Source organism: Dendropsophus ebraccatus, chromosome 14 (genome assembly GCF_027789765.1).
Source record: "Dendropsophus ebraccatus isolate aDenEbr1 chromosome 14, aDenEbr1.pat, whole genome shotgun sequence".
NCBI classification, from domain to species: Eukaryota; Metazoa; Chordata; class Amphibia; order Anura; family Hylidae; genus Dendropsophus; species Dendropsophus ebraccatus.
Genome location: NC_091467.1, coordinates 26,297,576 through 26,319,256, shown reverse-complemented (window position 1 = coordinate 26,319,256; position 21,681 = coordinate 26,297,576). Strand labels below are relative to the sequence as shown.

The 21,681-nt window shown below is 42.5% G+C and overlaps 1 protein-coding gene across 6 annotated transcripts in view; it reads left to right on the top strand.

The window, feature by feature from the left end:
* Positions 1-21,681, top strand: part of RARA (retinoic acid receptor alpha) — a 149,155-nt gene that overhangs the window by 84,815 nt on the left and 42,659 nt on the right. For all 6 annotated transcript variants that reach the window (XM_069953815.1, XM_069953817.1, XM_069953820.1 and 3 more), the window contains one exon: positions 4,445-4,904. In XM_069953815.1, the coding sequence (XP_069809916.1) occupies positions 4,727-4,904 (178 nt within the window). In that variant the 5' untranslated portion in view covers positions 4,445-4,726. The remainder of the gene's footprint in view (positions 1-4,444; positions 4,905-21,681) is intronic.

Below are 21,681 nucleotides of genomic sequence, written 5' to 3'. Positions count from 1 at the left end.
TTACACAGAGCAATTATTGGCCGTATTCGTCCAATATCCGCCGTTACGGCCGATAATCATTCCTTGTAATAGGAGGCAACGATCAGCCGACATGAACAATGTTAGCTGATCATTGCAGTCGTTTGTCTTTCAACATGTTGAAAGACAAACGACTCATACAGCAATGATCTGCTGCCGTCGCTCCGTGGAATAGGAGCGGCAGCAGCAGACCACTGCTATATGCTATGAGTCTTTGCACTAAGTTCAGATGACCCTTCATGCATCTCCTACACACATATATGGTCACCCACCCTCTTCAGCTGACAAGCTGAGGCCTACTTCTCAGGCCAACAACAGCTCCATCAGGCTCTTTATGTAGTCCACCGCATGTGCCCCATACTTACCTAAGGCTTTTTATAAATACACCACCTGCATTGTAGCGCAATGTGTCAGCACCACAACGCACACTCTAGTCTAAGGATTGGCCTGTTCCTGATCCCACGCTTACATTGCTACATTGCTACAATAGCAGTGGTACAGGCACTACATAGCATCCATATACCATGTTTCCCCATAAATAGGATACTGTATTATATTAATTTTTGCTCCCAAAGATTGGCTAGGTCTTATTTTCAGGGGATGTCTTATTTTTCCGTGAATAAGAGTTCACATGTCACATACACAGCACGGACAGAGTGTACGGTATGGCGGCTTCCAGCCACTAGGTGGAGCTCATCACAGCACACGCATACAGCACAGCAGGGACAGCATATGGTATAGAGGCAGGAGACGGGATAACAGCAGACTGTGTGCAGCTCTACATTTGGCGGTAGGGTACAATGGGCATGGAGGCAGGCGACGGGCCTCTTGATGCCTTGCCTGCACATGGAAAGAAACATAAGGGTTAACGGCCGGTGACGGTCTTCATGTCCTGCATTGAGCTGCTCTGCAACGGATGGTAAAGCCCTGGTGTTCTGTTTAGCGGGTGTACTTCCAAACAAAATCTTTACTTGGTCTTTCGGGGGAGGCCTTATATTTAGCAACTCCGCAAAACCTCTTCTAGGTGTTATTTTCAGGGGATGTATTTTTTGGGGGAAACAGGGTATATCAATAACCAATAAATGTTTTCCCTAAAGTGCTATACTTTGTGTGTGTGTGTGTGGGGGGGGGGATGAGGTTTTTCCACACCTTATTTGCTGTCGGCAGGAGGGCGCTCAGCGGTAAGCTTCATATTCTGCATGTGATTAACAAGGTTATCTAGATGGGATTATAACTACTTCCTTGTCTGGAGAGTCGGCTGACTTCATGCCAGCGTATAGGACATTTGCACAATGTATTGTGCAAGGCTTATATTTGCTGAAAATCTGTCTGGCTTTTGTCTGGTCGTTCTTGTATTTCCACAACCAGCCCACCTTATCGATCATCATAGGAGCGTTTTACCCATCTCGTATCTGTTGCCTCTTAAGGCTCATTCATGCAGAGACGTTATTGGTCCAATGTGAACCATAACCACAGAACAATAAGCATTTGTGATGGAGATTGGCTTGGAGAGGTTTTTTTAATCACCCGGTTGATGGATTGTGGATATGTAATATTTAAGATTATCAGCGGGACAATAAGTGGAAATCTCAGGAACCCTTACGTTGATGTATGTAGGCAGGAGCAGCGCCTATTTCCTTACTCAGCACTTACTTATTGGGCTTGCTCCCTGTAACTGGATCATGTGTGAACGTCTCTTGGCCTGGCTTTACCCCTGCTCTATATCTGTCAATGTCAAGTTCAATATAGGCCTTAGACAACTGCCGGCTGAGCATTGCTTGGCTGGTAGGTACCATATGCGATCGATAGGTTGGTTTTCCCTGGAGAAAACATAAGAAAGTTGACCATAAAGCCCCCGGCACATAATGCAGCCTAATGTTATTTTGGCCTTATGCTATGTTTGCTGTTTCCCTAATATACATGAATATTGAGTGTTCCTGTGATGAGAGGAGGAGTAAAGGCCCTATATAGTGATTGATAGGACAAATGTGTTCAACCATAACAGCAAAGACTGTATGGCAAGTAAACTGTGGATGTATTGTATAAGCTGAAGATGGATCCTATGTCTTCTGTTGTGCCCAAAGATCTGGGGTCCAATATTGTATCAGACCATTTGCATCTAGATAATCAGTGATCTAAATAGAGCTGGGACCATGAAGTAGATGGCTGGTGAGCGGTAACTTGTGTAACAGGTGCGGGTACAAGTCCTCTAGGGGGTTTTGTCCAGTCTAAGAACTACAGGACGGCGACAACAGCACCAGGATTCAACGTTTCGGCCAAACACTATAGCCTTTGTCAAAGTTGTCCGAAACATTGCATGTGGAAGTAAATCTTTAAAAGGACCGCTGGATGGTGGTGCTGTCGCCATCCTGCACTTTGTACAGACAGGACCATGGTGTGATGATGACCAATGTCCAGAAGTTATAAGTCTGCTCAGTTTTCTGGCCATTAGGAATAGATTTCCTCAGCTGTGAACCATCATTTTGACTATTTACTCATGCAGTTGTTCCAACCAGTCCTTTATGGCTGGAACGTGTGATTTATTGGTGCTTTTGTTGCCATCGTCGGTGTCTGCCGTCTTTGTGTCTATCTGTCTATCCTCTAGGTTTGCTGGCCTTTCTTCATGTGTCTATTTGCTTGCCTGTCTTGTATGTGTATTTTTGTGTCTCGCTTTCTGCCTGTCTGTCCTCCTTGTATGCGTATGTTATTTGCTTTGGCTTTTTTACATGCTTATCGCTGCGCACCATCTCCGGTATGCATGCCCATGTCTGCTATCCATAATTCTGTCTGTCTGTACAGTGTGGATCTGTATGGCCTTAGCTATGTTTTTCCTTAATATACTCTCTGTCTCTGACTGTCTATTCTTTTGCTGTGTATGTCTGTCTGCTCTCTGCTTTGTATTTATGTCTCGGCAGTGTCTCCTGCCATGGTGTGGGTCTCTTACTGTCTATCCTTTTCTCTGTGTATGCTCTATCTCTGCTCAGTATGTGTCCCTAGCTATGGGCCACTGTGCTGCACACTGCTCATACTGTGTATTTTCTGTATTTTTGCTGTGTTTTGACTGCTTTCACACAAACGTAATATGGTTGCATTCCCCACCCAACTAATGGCCTAGAGACCCGAACCAACAGCATTATATATCACCACATTACACTTAAGTGAATTCGGGCCAAACTGTATTTTCTTCTCTCTGCTCTATATATGTCTCCAGCTGTGTGCCACTGTGCATGTCTCTTACTGTCTATCCTCTCTCTTCTCTGCTTTATGTGTATCTCTAGCTATGTGGCATTGTGCATGTCTCTTACCATCTATCCTCTGTCTCTCTCTGCTCTGTATATGTCTCTAGCTATGTGGCACTGTGTATGTCTCATACTATGCATCCTCTGTCTTTTCTATGTGCCACATTGCTGTATGTCCACTCTACTATGTTGATATGTGTGTTCTCTCTGGATATCTCTGGGTTTCCGTCTCCTTGTGCTTTGTGTAGTGTCTCTACCTGTCTGCACTACAGCCTTAGTACTATTCTCTCCGATTCTTTTCTCATCTTGTCTCTCTCTGTCCTTCCCTTTTTGTTCTCCGCATCTTTATGCGACTGTCTGTCCTGCTCTTTCTTTCTGAATGTCTCTTTTGACAATCTCTTGATTTGTCTTGGTTTTGCAGTGCATCTCTCCCCCCTCCCTGCCGTTCTCTTGTTCTGACTCCTGTACAGATCTTCGATAGCCCCATTTTTCTTGGGTGGCTCATTAGCTTGGTGTAATTGAACTGTAAGGACGGGTCTTTTCTCACGCCTAGCCGAGATTTACGACCCTCAAATCCCAGAATAAAAAAAAAATCCTCTCGAATCCCCCTTCCTGGCCGGCGTGTAATCAGCGTGATGGATCCACTGCGTCCCACACTGCAGGCATCTGTCCCCAAGTGTATATACGGGGAAAGCAGTGGTGAAGAAATAGAGTGGGGGGCGGTAAGGGAAGCAATAGGTGGGGATAAGAGATGGTATTATTCATCAAAGATGGGGAATAGGCAAAACACTGGAAAAAGCAGTGGAAAAAGAGGAATGTAAAATAAAGTGGAGAGCCCAATGGTTAGGAAGACATTACAGGAGAAGGTCCATGACCGTTCCAAGCCATTGAGGCTTGGTATAATGGTTTTATATTTACATTCAGTAGCATATATTACTAGGAAGGTGGATAAAGAGGGAGAAGACAGGGGTTGGTTTAGGTGCTGGTGGAAGACCAATAAAGTTCTAGAGATGGTAAAGAAGATTAGGACAAGAGAGGGTTGGTTACATCAAGAACACTTGGTATAAATAAGGAAAGATCTAAAATACTTTACCATATTTCTTTATCTACTCTTGTATACCTTCCATGTTTATTCGTTTAATCACAATAATTCTTAGATGGAACATTTTCATGATTTTGTCTTGCAGTGATTCCTAACGTGCCAAGTACCTATCACATCATCGAGAAGTCTGGTGGCTCCATCCTCGGTCCATGGGACGCGGGACGTCTGCAGAACTCTTTATCACCTTCATCCGGATTTTTGGCCAGTAATCCTATAAGTGTGTTAATCTCTCGTTGGATCTCATCCTTTGAGCCTTGGATCTACTTCACTTTTCCACTTGCTTTTGGGGGGTGTATCCCCTCTTTGGGACAGCCACAGATGGAAATTCGAAGGGCTTGAGCCAGTCTGGTAGGCTGGACACCTGGCAATGACTAGTAACGATTCTCCCTGCCCGCCATCTGGGCCAGGTCACATGAATGGATACCCTGTTCCCCACTATGCCTTCTTCTTTCCTCACATGCTTGGTGGTGTGTCCCCTCCCGGAGCTTTGCCTGGAGTCCAGCACCAGCTTCCTCTCAGTGGATATAGCACCCCCTCTCCAGCAAGTGAGTATTATTGCCTTTATTTCCATAATATCAAATTGCAATGTTATGTACATATTCACTATTATTTTTTAACACGCTAAGCTTATTTATGTGCTTATTAGACCTATATAGTTTTTGGTTTTTTTTTATTAATTTTAGCCTATGAATTAAAGGAGTTAAAAAAAAAAGGAAGGGGCACAGGGGAAAGTAACAAAGGGTTTTCACTCACCTCTCCCTGTGCCTCTTCAGCCCTGGATTGCTACATCGGGACCCTTGCGGGGCTCCCGGATCTCTGGCACTGAACGCGCCACAACCCGCGGATGGACTGTCAGTGACTAAAACAGGGCCCTGCTACAGCACTGATTGGCTGAGCAGGCTGTCCATCAGGCTTCCAGTGGGGGTCTGAAGGTCTGTCCTACTGCTCATCGCGAGTACAGGAAGAGGTAGACAATACAAATGTGAACCAATCAAATTCAAGCGCGCTTGAGTTGCGCTCATCTCTACTAATGCTTCATTATCTTTCCATGTTCTGTTAGTACTTCGGAGGACGTCTCTCTTATATCATGTGATACAAGCAATTTAACCCCGCCCGCACAGGCCACATCTCAGAGAATTTTCTGCTTAAAGATTAATTGCTTAGGTCTGAGATGCACAGATGGTGTTAATAGTGTTGTGGTGGCACATTTTGGTCAGGATCACATCGAGTGACTATAAGTGAGCCTTGGTCATCTATTGTCCCAATGGGCTCTTGGGCTTGCCAGATACTTTTCTGAGCATTTGGGCTTGCCAAAGACTAAAATAAAGTTCAAAGAACTTTGACTTGACCTTGGATCTTTTGGAGTGATTGTGGTGCTAGAAATTACCCCTATAGCATGTTGTCTTTAGCCAGTAGACTTTGGTTTTCCAGCGTGGTGGAATTACAGGTGGGTTGATTCACTCCTGTGTACATATGCCAAATACAATTTTTTTTCTGTGTTTGTTGTTAACATTGTATATGTTAATTTTCTGTTTCAGTCACAAACCACATTACACCTTTATTCCTGTACATGTTCCAATTTTCGCTACGTTCTTATGCGTTAAGATATACAACCTCATAAACCGGTGGAGTTGAAAAAAAAAAAAAAAAGACACCAGCATGAATGTTACACTATATTGGTTTCATTAGATTTCCTTTGCTAGATTACTAAATAATTTACAGGTAAGAGTACAGTTAAAGGCAGCGGGGTCTCATGAATGTGCGCGCCGTGTTAGCATGTGGGAGCAGGGCGCACATTCTGGGGCTTTTCTTCCTTTTGGAACGTATGTCATAAAATTTTGCGAAAATTGCATAGAACATAAACAGTGTAATAATAATACTTTAGAAACAAAACAAGTGAATAACTATAAAGAATAAAACACTAAAGTCTTCTAGTTAAAGTGAAGGTTTTATTCTATCTAAGGACCCCCTATGATATAGCTGTAATAATTATTATTACCTGTATACATGACGTAATGTGATTACATTTTTATTATTTATTTATAGTTTTATTTGAACATTTTTGATTTTTTTTTTAACTTTTTGGATGCGTTTTTTAATACTATTTTATATTAAAAAATTACGTTCTTCTGGATAATGTTTCCCAGGAATCTGGCTGTTTTAATGGACATATTGTGTGGTTGGGCAGATCTCAGGGTGTCCTCACATGGACACAGATGGCTCTGTTGTTATAAGAGATAGATCTGAATGACGCCCTGTTTGATTGATTTACCTGTTCCGCTCAGGGGGCCTGATCCCAGGACATTTGCTCGTGCTGGGGGTGTGTGGAATAGATAGCTGGAAGGAGTTTTTTCCTCCTCCTCTTTCGCAGGCTGTCATATCTCAAAGAGCAAATCTTCTGACTTTGATTAAAATTCAAGTCTCGGAAAGACCATTACTCCAAATGTGTTGCAGTATATTTTAACAATGCGGCCTCATAAATGTACCTTAAATTTTAAGTCTTCCAGGCTCCCTCCTCTCCTTGGTGCGTGCTTAAAGATTTGCAATGTTATGGGATTATATGTGCTGAGCAACTTTTGTTGTAAGATTGATAGTTGGATTTTTTCAGCCTTCTGAGGTCTTTGTGTCCTTAAGGCCCTTATGGAGCATTTCTGAGCAAAAATGCAAAAATGCTGCATCACGGATATAGGAAGAACACATTACTGCAAACCTAGGAAAAAGATATCTACTATTTCTATTTACCCTAATAGGCTGAGATCACACACCATTGAAATAGTGTCTGTTTTTATTCAATGGCAAATAATGGCTGTTTTTTTTGTTTGGAAATAACGGCCACGATTTGTCATTAAATGACGGCCATCCAAAACAAACGGACATCATTTTGACTGTAAACATAGCCATATAGGGGATCGGGTTGCCCTCCCTATTGGCCTGGTGTATTCTTGTGTTACGCCACTGGTTACAGTGATCATGGAATTGTCCGCCCGCTCCTCTGGTTGATGTTCTAGTTTCAAAAATTTTCAAATTTTTGAGAACAAATATTCTAAAATAAAAAAAAAAAGTAGTTGAAATAATAATAATAATTATTATAAATACTGTGCTAGAAATGTACTCGTAGTTAAAATAGTAAAAAAAAATACTAACCTAAAAAAAGTGCTAGCAGTTGAAAAAAAATTTCAAGTTGAAGAAAATTGGCCATTAGTTTAAAAATAAAAGTACTAGTAGCCAAAAAGATTTCCTAGTAGTTGAAAAATTTCAAACATCCACTAGTCATAAACATAATTCAAAAAAATGTACTAGAAGTAATTAAAAAAGTTAACATTTTAGTGGTTGGAAAAAAAAATTGAAGAAAATTCCCAAGATGTATTAATAGGAAAAAAAACCCTATAGAAATTTATTAGTAGTAGGAAAAAAGTAATAATTTTAAAGAAATCACCAGTAGATGAAAAAATTTAAAAATGTATTAGTAGTCAAAAAGATGGCAACTATTACGGTACATAGAAGTTGGAGGGGTCATCCATACATTTGGTATCCTGATGTTTAACACTACTTTGTTTGCGCTGGGGCCATGGGTTCAAATCTAACCAGGCCGACACCTAGTTGGACGCTGCCTATTCTTCCTTTGTTTGCATGGATTTCTTCCAGGTAATTCGGTTTCATCTAACTCATCAAAAAATGTGATTGGCGTCTACCAAAATTGTTCTTTTGCGGTAGATTTCTTGGCTCCCTTTAAATACAGGTAACAAATACATCATTACAACGGCACTTGGCCTTATCTAAATTAACACATTGATTTTACATAAATTCAGTAAAAATATGACGTTAATGATAAGACGGAGGCTGTCGGAGAACATATGAGGCCTTCAGACAAGGGCCACGTCTGGTGACCTCGGGCTGGCTCCAGACGTGATGGATCTGTGTAGAGTAGGCGATTCATGGGTCACGAGGTGTCAACGTCCTACAGGACCGTTCTGCAATATATGATTTTATGTTTTTATGTGCATAAAAAAGTATAAAAATCGACTAAATGACTTGGCATCAGCTCGTGTTTGGCTCGGCACACAGTGGGTTACAGAAGGGCTCTTATTCTCCCATCCTGAGGCGGCAGGTCAATGGTGGATGATAAATTCTCACTTCTGTCCCTGATTACATTTACCACTGACAGCTTGTGTATCAGCGGTAGAATAATCAGCCACTCCTGGGGAGAGGGGCCGCATCGGGGGTCGGGGGACAGAGTAAACCCCCTCTTTTAGGAGCTATTACTACACATCTCCTCCAATAACTCCCTGATATCAGACCTCTTGGCATGGCTTGCACTCTGTCACCGTTGCGCTGATCCATATTCCTTTGGTTCAGGTATATAAAGGTGTCCTTGATCTAGGATCAGATGACAGTGCATGAATATTTCAGGATACAGTGAGCGTGCTCTGTGATCAGGCATCAGAACAGATACGTCTTATCTTTTCCTAATACACTGACATCAGGACATGGACCAGATCTTTTTCGTAATAAACCCACGGTGGGTCGTATGTCGATACCTTGCTTTTTTTTTCTTACTTTATAGAGCTTTCTATATACATTACGTGAACATTGACAATGATCTCTATTTATTTATTTCCAGGATCTTCAATAAACTTTTGTAAAAGGGGTTAAAACATATCTAAATGAAGCACCAGAAATGAGCGAATTTACGGTATAAGGCCATCTTCACATGGCGTAAGACACCCACCGTTCTTGGAACGGCCTGTGTCAGAGAAGATCATCCCGGCTGGTACTGCAATACCGGCCAGATGTTCTTCACTGCGCACCCGCATCTGAATTTCACGCTGCACCGAATGGAGCATGCGGCCGGAGCCGCACAATCCATTGTTTGACCTGACAGGTACTATGTGTATACACTCCGGCCGGGATTCCATAGACGGCAGCACTATGTAAGTTTTGTATTAATCACGGTTGTTGTTGCAAATTGGCAACAACGGCCGTGATTAATACGAAACTTGCTGAGTGTGAACATAGCCTAAACAAAGTAAAGTGTTTTGTTAGCTTAGCAGTTTGCTTCTGCCTTTGAACTCTGTGACTCTCTTCGCTGGGTGCCTGGAAAAGCTGGATACGATTCTCAGGATTGGATCCAACTTTTCGCGGCACAGAGCCCAAAGGCATCCGGCTGATAAGCAAACTGCTGAGCTAACAAAACGCTTTACTTTGTTAAAGATGAGCAAATTTACAGTATAAACAAACACCTTAAAGGGGCTATCCCACTAAGAACATGGTAGACATGATAACTCTATGATAGCTAGGGACCCCACCGATCACTTGTCAGCCATTTCTCCTTACTGTCCGACATAAAATGACCAGTTGCTCCTTTTTGCTATATAGTAGGTATAATCTCAGATTATGGGGGTTAGCTTTGGTTGTGGTTTAGGTTGGTGTGTGTATTGTGTGTCTGTTTTTTTTTGTACTGTAGGGTACGTTCACACTTACCGGATCCGCAGCGTATTTTCTGCTGCGGATCTGCTGTGGATCCTAACTGAACACAGCATCAAATCTGCATCATCAAATCTGCTGCGGATCTGCTGCGGATCCTGTAGGTGTGAATGCACCCTTAGTTGGATTATTTTTTCATGCATGATCAGACCAGGACTTGCACCTTTAACACTGGCACAGAAATTCTCCCGTATGGGAACCATTTGAATTGCTAAGAAGATCCCAAGCCCTGTATGGTGTTTTTTGGGTCCACCAGACAAAACAATTTTGATGTTCTCCTTTTGATGGTGATTTGTTGGTGCTGATTTGATGGTGTGTTCAGTTATATAGATTAAATCTGCTGCGGATCCGCAGCAGAAAATCCGCTGCAATATGGTGTGTGTGAAGCTACCCTAATGGTCTTTACCCTCTTGTTGTATGAGTCCAGTGTCAGAGCTGGCGGATTCTCTGGTGGACCATTCCGACCCTGACCACCTTTCTAGGAGTAAAGGTAAGTACGTCTACCACTCACCACCTCCTAATGTCGGATTACACTCACAAGGATCAACGCTTTTTACTTCCTCCTCATATGAATCCTTTCAGTTTGTGTTATAAAACATAAGGACGGGTCCCACTTTACAGCTTGTAAGGTACAGACATTGCGGCCAGGTCCCTCTTGCATACAGATGTAAGAAGCGCACTTACCTAGTTGACCTTCAGAGGACGGCTCGCTAGAGACATTTTCATGTTAGGTGTGAACTTGGTCAAGTGATAATTGAAAAGTCATGTTTTCTTATAGTTTTTTTTTTTTTTTTTCAAATGTGTGCTGTTGCCATAACAAGTCGCTGAAGTTGTGGACGAGTAACCCGTTCCTTGTCAGACAGTGGTGCTATGAACAGACTTCTGTATAGACCTATGCGTGCATGGCTTGGGCACTTTCTCCTTTATGCTGGGCAGGTGAAGAGTTATTTGTATCGTAAGGAATGCTTGGTCACAAGTATCTAAAACAGATGTAAATACATTCACAGCTTACCCAGGATTACAGGGTAGCAATAGGCGGCAGAGTAGTCTTAAAGGAGTTGTCCACATTTTCAATCCCCCTTTTTTAGACGCTCCCTCTGAAATATCACTACAGCAAGTGTTCAATTTATTTACAGCGCCCTTAGAGGAGAAATTGAGCATTACATGTCGTCCATTAAAAATGTAAGCCTGGGGTCCTCCTGAGAGGTTCTCAGTTGAGACAAGAGTCGGTAGGCCCCTATACTTATTGGATGTCACCCAGTCCTGTCGACTCATGTCTGTTGTGTATTGGGCATAGGGAGAGGTCTATCAGTCAAGTCTGGCAGGGCAGATACCCAGCTGATTCATGGTGCGGGCAGCATGAAAGTGATTCGAGATTCCCTTTTTAGGAGTTAATGATAGGGAATCTGCCTGGAAACAAAAGGATCAGGCAGTGTAAATTCAACATGCTTGATCATTCTCTTCTCCAACGTCATCTGTAGTGGTGAGAATTGGTAGGTCCTGATACAAATTAGACGGTCTTCCTGTCAACCCATTGTTTTGGTGGTCTCAAGACCTTTAGACGGGTCGTTAGGGGTCAACGTGTTAGATACTTCCATGCACTAACCTGATCCCCTCATTAAAGATGGCCATACACTTTCAACAACTGACAGCCAAATGATCACTTGACCCATCCTCCCAAAACAAAAACATTCAGCGAGAGTGCTCCTGTGTTCTCGATGGGAAGGGGTAAGCTTCAGCCAGAGAGTTCTGGCTGCGGCTTATCTCTCCTAGAACAAAAGGTTCAGGCAGTGATTTTCCATCATGCTGGTTACCCCTATGACTACTGACGACATGTGTTGATGGTCTATCGGGAGAGCCCCATACACCTTATACCGACAGTACAGCCGACGTATGTATTAGATGTATGGGGACCTTAAGCCACTGACTGTTGGTTGTTGGTTTACATTGCAAGCTCTAGGGGCTGCTGTAGATAATAGGCCAGTGCTGTATTATTAGGAATATTCTTGGTGTGTAGTTACAGATGGCGGCCGCTGGAGAATTAGATTCACTGGTAAGTATTTCTGCTGCGGTGGCAACGGCTCAGGTCCTATTAGGACAAGACGTTCCTGTTTTTCGTCAGATATAAAGTGAATCTCTTGGAGGGATACACACAAGTCACGAGGATGCGGCTCTCACTTCTTACATTTCCTTTAATTACTGATAGCAAATGGCAGCTAAGCAATACGGATGTCCCATAAAAGAGCATTTAGCCATTTCCATAATTATTAAAGTCTTATTAAGCATCATTAAGGCTTTTCCTTTGCGCTGTAACTGCTACTTACAACCAGGACGGGAAATTGTTTATAGAAAAAAATAGCGATGATTTGTAGCGGTTTGTGCGAATCGTAATTACAAGAAGGAGGATTGTTACGCCGGCAACAATGGGAAGCGATCAGCGGGGTCAGTGTGTGTGAGAAAATGTGAGCCCTAGAGAGAGCCATGAAAAGGAAGACTTTGTGAGCGCTGAAACGAGAGATTTTAGATCCGTTTTAGATTTTCGTTCCCGGTACTGATGAGATCTACAGGAGGCAGAATGACCGCAGCCTGAAATACGAGTCTCGGGGACAGAATTGGGTTTCGGCAGTAGATGGATGATAGTGGGAAGAAGTGTTTGTCCTGAACTATCCTAAAGAAAGAAAGAAGATCAGATACTTTAAAGGGGTTATCCGGTTCTTAGGTTCTGTTCACACACAAAAACGTCTTCTTTCATGAGGGTTGTCAAAGCCTCAACCATATGGATTTCTGCAAGCTATCCCAAGAGCGATGCAACCTCCTCGACATGTGATCGGTCTTTACCTTCTCAGGCACTTTAAGGTTCTGCGCTTTCATTCAAGTGAACACTACTATTAATAGCACAGAGACGTAAACAAGAGGCTGGAGTGGTTGCTCTTCGAAAAGCTGTTCGGTGGATGTGCCAGGAGTAGGACCCCTGTCGATCTAATACTGATCCGCTATTTTGAGCATTGGCCATCAGTTTTTTGGGTTTTTTTAAGCTGGAGAACAATTTTAATTTAAAGTGAATTTATCATGCTGCCCGAAATGCAAGTTATGGAGGTGGTCCCCAGTAGAGATGATCGAATACCGCCTACAATTCCGGGATTAAGCCTAGGTAATAGGCCGAATCCCAGAATTCCAGGCAGTACCTGGGCTGTCTCCTTCTTCCCCACGGACCAGGAAGGCATCGGGAATCAAATGCGGAAGGTTCGACAAGGTTTAAGTTCTATAGAACCTAAGATTTTCCGATGTTCGATCATCTCTAGTTTCCAGTGGCTTCACTCATAGATTTCTTTCTGTTTTGGCGTTGAGAGAGATCTATTACTCAAGCAGGGCAGGCAGAACCCAGTCATTGTGGTTTGGGCAACATCATGGCCGTCATATGAAATCTATCATCACTTTTGTGCCCCCAACCAAACTGTTAACACTGCTGTATAGGTGACCTGGTGAGTGGATTAAAGGGATTATTCGGGCTTGGTAATAAAACTGTTACTTTCTTGCAAAAACAGCACCACCACTGTCTTCCTGTTGTGAGTGATAATATTATTCAGCTACATTCACTTTAGTGGAACTGAGCTACAAAACCCACACCCAAACTGAGGACAGGAGAGGTGCTGTTTATGGAAGAAAGTGGCCATGTTTTCCTAAGCCCTTCAAACAACCCCTTCAAAACATGCTGATCTAAATGGGAGAATAATTAGGTTTTAATCAAGGTGTCCGGTAGGTGATCAAGTTCCCAACGCCAATGCCATACCCTTAAAGTGATATGTACACTACAGTGAAACTACCCTATTACACGCAGTGATAATCGGCCGAATCGGGCCGATTCAACCGATTTATCTCTCCGTGTAATAGAGACAATGATCAGACAATGACAACGATCATCGTCTGATCGTTGGTTTAGGTGTGGACTTAAAATCGTCGGGCGACGACTGCACATCGCTAGGTGTAATAGCGATGCGCTGATGATGATTGCCCAAACACCTGATACCTTACCTATACCCACTCCTGGTTGCGGACCAGGGAGCTGTGGTGCACAGGAGAGAACACTAGGAGCGGGGAGAGGTAAGGTATCAGCTGTTTGGGCAAGTGCTGCATGGACATTGCTAACGATGTCCATGCAGCCCTTACTGCCCGATTATCTGGCCGTCAAATAGGTTCAGTTAACGACCGCCGATCTAGCAGATTGGCGCTCGCTTACTAAAATGATCGGGCCATAGTCAGCCCTTGTAATAGGACCCTTAGTGGTTTACCGCATACAGTTGTATTAACAATTTGGGCTTTATGCATCTTCTGCTTCTTCAGGACTAAAGTTAGCCATACATTTCAGATACCTTTCGGGTGAAGAGTTGTCTGGCCAGCAGCTATATCTTCCTATCCTTCATATCTCTCCTGAGCCTAGCATGCATATATTCTAAATTATAGAGGGTAGAAAGCCCTTGTCAAACATCTGGTTGTGATGTTTCTCCTCAAGAACAAAAGGATCTAGCGTGTTAAAATCCATCCAGTTGTGAGGCCTCCATACATGCCGATCCTACCCAATATTGTCCATTGTGTGACTAACTTTACTTTGGTTATCTGCCACCTGTGAAGTGTGGATTTTATACCCAGTACCATGCTGTAATCTAATGCTCCCAGGATGCCAATAGTTTTGTTATACCAACCCATCGTAGGTTAAGAGGGCACCCTTTTGGCGGCCGTCAGGTGAACAAAACCCTAAGGGTGAGTTTTGTCATTGCAGGTTTATTACATTACAAACCACAATTTATGATTTATCCTGAAGCATCATTGTTACGCTGTGTTCCGGTGTTGCAAATCACCTGAAATAAGGAACTGCTTTGTTTCCGTTCACATGAGTGACGTTGTAAAGCTATAAACTGAGTATTGCTATGTACTTGTTGGCTGGGTAGCTTAGTGTTTTTAAGCTCTTCAAAGGAAATTTGGTTAGGGTGTTGCAAGGCATATTTGGCCATAGTTTGCTTTTCATACAATGTACGCTATGTATACTGGGAGTAATGGGTTAATCTATAACTATTCACCAGTCAATCGGAACCTGTTCATCTGTTAGAGAAGAGAGTGGCTACAAAGAGCGTCTCTCACTTTGGAGGACCTAGGATGTCCAGGCTTAGGGCCCTATTACACCAAATGAATAACAGCCGTAATTGGCCGATTGCTGGTCGTTCCTGCTGATAATCGTTTGGTGTAATAGGTTATGTTTAAAGGCAACGATCAGCCAACATCTATAGATCATTCCGTGTAATACCCTTAAACTGGACAGCCCATTGATGTTCTTGAGAACTGTGTAATGCTGTACTTCACCTGTGGTGGCGCTGCAGAGTATTTGGATTACAGCTGATTGTTGGGGGTCCGAGAAGCAGGACACCCTGTGATTTGCTTCTTCACTTTCAACATTTTTCTTTTCTCAGTAAAAGCCAACCCATGTGTTTCTTCAGTTTTTTACTTTTTTTGTTACTCAGATAAAAAAACCAGATTAGATTCTTCGCTTTCATCTTCTTTCTTTCGCTTTTAGATCAAGATTTGTGGAAACCTCACACGGGCCTGGCCTGCTGGGGGCCTTATATCATTCTGGTTTCATCCCACTCCTTCCTCTTCTCTCTAAGCTTTGAGACAAGTTATGCCTCCATGTGTTATCCATTTACATGCTTGGCCTGGCAGTTTTTGGAATTTCCAGACCTATCCACCTTACTGTTGTTGGTTTACAACCTTTACTTTATGACCCGATTGGGTGGAAAAAAGTTGCCACATGATGGTGACGTCTTCTACTAGAAGTCAATGTAATTTTTTTTTTTAAAGAGTTTTATATGGTTTTGGTGGCGTGAGACTATTGCTTATTTGGATGATCGCCATGTCAGGAGACCAATGAGCCCTGCTTGAAGTAGCAAAGTGGTACAGTGTTTGCGAAGGGAACTTGATAAAGGTCTGTACACAATAAGGTGTGTTCCTGCTGTCATTAGCTAGAGAACCTACGAATTTAAGCATTACTCTTCCAGTGATCACCCAGGCAGCTCCACGTGCCCCCCCCCAGTTCTTACCCGCTTGCTGCCAACGCGTGTAATAGCGGCGTCAGAGAACGGGGAGCAAGCGCTTGCTCCTCTGCATCATACCGTGCAATAGGTGCTTTAGTGCCCCATGCGCCATAGGGACATATCAGCAGGTTAGATATGCATTTTTTCTGCCAACCCATTATCTGAATGTACAGCCCAATAAGCCCATGAAAGAAGCTACAGGAGTATCCTCTGATGTTGAGGTCAGCTGTTATCTATGGTAGAATCTAGCAGCAAGTGTTTATATTACCTGCAGCACCACCTCAGGTCAAACGAAGCATTGCATGGGTTCCATTGAAACAAATGGGCTTTCTGTGCAATGCACCACTTATAATGCAGAAATTGGTTCATGGGGAAAAGCCTGAGCAAACATGCTGAACATACAGCCATCATGCAGATAATGGTTAGTCATGAGCATTAACCATGTCCTACCACATGTTACCAAATAGCACCACCTGTTTAATGCGTCTCCATCTTAGACCTTGTTTAACGTTTATAGCAAAAAATTAAAAATGTACATGCTGAAATACTCTGTGCATGTTATATGCTGTGGAATGTGCAAAGGCATGGTAATACTAAGTAAGAGATACACAGCCCGTGTTCTACATTCAGTACCGCGTCCTTCCCCTTTAAGAGCAGCCCTCGATACTCCTTTACAGGATTTCACGCACTGTTTGTGCTCCTGGCTCTGTAAGATGTTAAATAATACAAATTGGGTGCAGTTTCTCTCCAGAGCTCGGAGCCGCACAGAAGAAATTGACGTGTTTTCCATGGATTTCAGCATCTTTGAAGTAATGGAAGCAGAAAAATAAGACTGGTTATAGGTGCGACTGTAATCTTTGATTTCTCAAAGTAAAAGACTCAAGGGGCCGGGGGGTGGGGGAGGAATAAGGAAATGTGCGGCAGCGCTGTGGAAGGAATCTCTGATTCTCTTCCACTTTTTACCTTCATGAATACTTGACATTTCTCTGGTGTGATGTTCCGCTTTGCTGAAGGAAAGTGATGGTCCATTGATCTAGGGGGAAACCGTGGGGCATGGTGTCTGTGACTTCATTTTGGTTATATATGTTTATACTACATCCATGAAGATCCGATTGCGTGATAATTGAGTCTTCATTACCCAGGTGAATAATGACCCCAGTCGTGGTCAGGTTCCCCAATTATTTAATTTAAAAAAAAGAATTTCAGCTTAATATTTTTTTTGAGACATAGCGCCACACATGTCCATAGGTTCCATCTAGTATTGCAGCTTAGCTCCGCTGATGGGAATGTGACCGAGCTGCAATACTGCAACAACCTGTGAACTGAGGTGGCGCTGTTATATAAACATAACAGGAATGCTTTTTTAATCCTTTACATCCTTACATTACATCCTTTGTATGTAATATTATAATTCAGGTCCATTTACATCAATAGAACTGAGGATATGGGTGGCGCTGTTTCTTGAAGGAAGTGGAGATCGTCACAGTTGTGGCCAGTGCAACCCCATTCATTGGCCTTAGGTGCAACACATTGGGGAAGATTTATCAAGCTGGTGTAAAAGAGAATTGTCTTAGTTGCCCCTAGCAACCAATCAGATTCCACTTTTCATTTTTCAAAGAATCTTTGAGGAATGAAAAATGGAATCTGACAATTCTACTTTACACCAGCTTGATAAATCTCCCTCAATGGTTTTGTTCATACCACCCCTGTGGAAGCCAAAATCTCTGTTTATCCCCAGCCTCAGAAATGGAATATTTTAATATTAATTTATATAGCTTTGTCATATTTTGAAGTGCCGTAAAGATATTGTCATCTTTCTTGAGGCTTACAATCTAAATCTTGTATTAAACGTTATCCAGTATCATTTTTTATTTTAGATTTTTCTGGTGAACATAAGCTATACTCGCCTACCCCAATCCCTCCCGCAGCTCCCGTTTCTGCTCCTTCTGGTCCACCACTCGTCATTATTTTTTCTGCTTTTCAGATGAGTTATTTCAGCAGGACCTGCCTGCTCAGCCAATCACTGACTGAGGTGGGACAATGCTGTGGCCAGTGATTGGCTAAGAGGACAAGTCCTGCTGAGATTACTTGTGTCTGGAGCAGAGAGATTCAAAGCCCAGAATGGGAGCTGTTGGGGTAGGTGAGTATCACTTATTTATTTTTACCGTAAAATAGCATAAAATTTTTGATACCAGAATACCCATTAACCTATCAGAATGATTTATGAGTGCAAGAACCCAGATAAAACATGATGGGAATGTGCAAACTACATGCAGATGTTGTACTTGTAGGCACCCCCAGCAAACTACACTGAGCTACTAACCAGATCAGACCCTGTTCTTTGGAGCTCACAATCTAAGTTTCATACCTCATGCATATGGCCGTAAACAATATAAAGCTGCCCCCACCTACTATAATGGTGGCCAACGATGTAACGTTAATGGCGGCCTCCTGACCATTTAATATGGAAGTGTCAGAGTTGTTAAGGATTGGGTACAATCTGTTTGTTCTCTGGAAAATAAGCTTCCACCAAAGAAGTCTGGCAAACCCCCCAAATTTAAAACACACGCACACTTTGCCGATGCAAGCGTGTATGGGGAGATCAGGCCAGATAGCCGACAGCTGGACAAACTCGTCTGGCGGAAAGTACTCTTACCAACTAAATAGGCTTTGTATCTCATCTTTACCATGAACAGCTTGGGCATTTTAGTAGAGAAAGAGAGATAAGTGGCTGGCAGACGCATGGTGCCTCATATCGGACAATTGAAATCCAATCTTTCCAATTCGTATTTCCCCATGATGTTATAAGTCATCATCAGGCGCAGTCCAATCAATGACCCTAACAACGTTTCGCTTGGTCTCTTCCAATCTGTTACCATGGATTCCCATTATTGATCGGTGTCGATGAAGATTTGTTACGTCTATGGCTTCCCTTATCTGCGGCTTTGCTCTCCGTCCGGGGTGGATTCTCCCACATGGTGGTGACTATGTCTGTGTTGCTGTATACAGGACATTAGTAACCCCAGGCGTCCTGATGGTGAGATTGGGCAGCCCTCGGTAATAGAAAGCATCCAGCTGTTCTGGATCCTCTATAACACATGTTGGGGGGGGGGGGGGAGGTCCATAGCGCTCGCCTGCTGTGCTCCTCCACACTGTTATCTTGGCTTCACTCACATTTATCTACTAAAGTAGACATGCAACCTAGGGTATTATATCTACCTCTTGTATGACTGGCCCGCAAAGCTTACAATTCATTGCTATGCAGAAGACTGAGTGGTCTTGACTTTTCCAGTCCTCTAGGACACCTTCCTGTGGAATTTCTCCCACCACTCCCAGCTCCCTTCCAGTGTTTCCTTTGTCTTTCGCTCTCTCTCTCTCTCTCCTCTACCCCCCCCCCCCCCCATACCCCTCCTCTCGCTGTTAAAGATTAATTATGATCTATCATTTAGTGGGGCAGCGGTGGGCCCCTCCGGCGGCTGGAGGGTCTCTGGATCCAGTGTCACACTGTCACCATTTATTCTGAGCTGGTCCCCTCCTTACATCCCCACCAGAATAAATGACTCTCTTTTGAAGTGCATAGCTGGGAGCATCGTGAGAAGGAGGCGCTACCGGGGCGCTGGCTGCAGACCCTTCTCTAAATCAGAAACAGTAAGAAAAAAAAAAATCTTTATTTCAAATCACGAAAACTTCTCGTTCAGTTGTGAAAAAAGGGAAAAATAAATCATGCATAAAATATAATAATAAAATAAATAAATAAAAGTACCATGCAGCCAGTGGTAACCCTTAAGCAACTTATGTGTACTGAAAATTTTTTTTTTAACCTGTGTTAAATCCACCTGCTATATTTACATGCATGTTTGTGTAATATATGTACACACTGGATATGTGTGTGTGTGTGTGTGTGTGTGTATGTATGTATGTATATATATATATATATATATTTTTTTTTTTTTTATATATGTGTATATATATATATATATATATATATATATATACACACACATATATGTGTTTGTATATCTTTTTATACTTCTGTGTGTATGTATACGTGTGTGTGTGTGTATATATATATATATATATATATATATATATATATATATATATTTGTGTGTTTTATTGTCGATAGGCCTAGCTATCGATCAGTAATATAAACATACTTTATACACACAAACAAATACATATACACATAAAAAAACAAATACATACATCTATACACAAATAATTTCTTTATTACTGATAGATCGATAAATAGATAGTATGTTACACGGGTTTAAGCTCCCTCCCCCCATGTCATTTGTCGTCCCTTTGTCCGCAGAATTGTTGATGAAAGGGTTTGTCCCCCATTATAAGCGGTCTTCCTATAAAGATATATTTATCATGTTTTCTACAGTGCTTTTGTTCTGCTAAATAAAGAAGTTAGAGAGGGGAGAAAAAAAAACTCCCCAGCTCAGCACATAACCTTGTATTGTCATTTATCACGGCCTGCGCTATGTGCTGAGCTGTTCAGAATAGTGTCGGTGATGGGGGGGGGGGGATTGTAGAGGGAGGTGACGCTGGTTAATTTTTCTCCATTCACATCTGATTGCAAGAGGGATGAATTAAAATAATAATAAGTGCCGCATATTAAGGGGTTACTGCGCATTTCACGTGTGATCCCCTCTAATTTATTACTACAACTATTGAGTGATATTGTTTGACTTTGTGTAAGCTTCTTCCAATGAAGAATGGGGGCAGTATCTGTATATAGGTGATTCCCGCTGCTGGTAGTTTACAGTAGTAGATAGATTTCTTGGAGTTGTCTTCTTCTGTAAAGTTCTTTAAAAGTTAGTTTTGGCGTGATCTGTGCCAGGTGACAACCAATATGGACACTATTACCGTTCCCACAAGCTCAATAGACTCTACTCTTTGTTATGACATGTTTCTCATGGAAAAATCCATTGTGGATCTGCAGCAGAACTCCCTCCGATACTACAGTCTTGTTAGAGGTTGTGGGTTAGCGCCTTTCGATGTGGCTAATCTGTATCCTGGCTACATGATTTCTCCATGGAAAACCACCTCGATAAGGGACATGTTGCTCATTTTTTTTCTTCCACATACAGACGAGGTATACAGGTGGCATTCACACAGATTCTGCACCAAAATCCATGTGAAGAGCCATCTTGTAAACATGATGGTGCCATGGCAGTAACCATAGAGGTGCTCGATACGTTATATTTTTCTTGTAGGTAGAGATAAGCGCAACTAGAGCATGCTCGAGTCTGATCCTTTGGCATTCAAATATCGGTAGCTGAAGAAGTTGGATGCAGCCCTAAGGAGTCCTAGAAAACATGGATACAGCCTTTGGCTGTTTCCTGTACTCCCTAGGGCTTCATCGAACTTCAAATGATTAAGTTGCGTTCATCTCTAGTAGTAACACCTTTTTGGGAGGTCAGTCACCATGACAAACCCCCTAAATTTGAAGATATGGGTAAAGTAATAACATTAGTAATACATCCGCTTGAACCCCGGAATAAGGGTCCTTTTAGGTGGACTGACAGTTAAACAATAAGAAGCGCTGATCTCGTTGATAGTTGCTCGACTAATGGGCCTTAACGTTGCTCCATTTTCCAGGCAGGGCTGCACTAATGATCACTGGATTGTTCTATCAGCTCTTGTCTACCACAAATTTCCTGGGGCTATGTGTCCGATAACAATGGTTTTAATGCCTACAAAAAAGCTCAGATCAGGCGACGATCAGCTGATCGATGATCCTTTT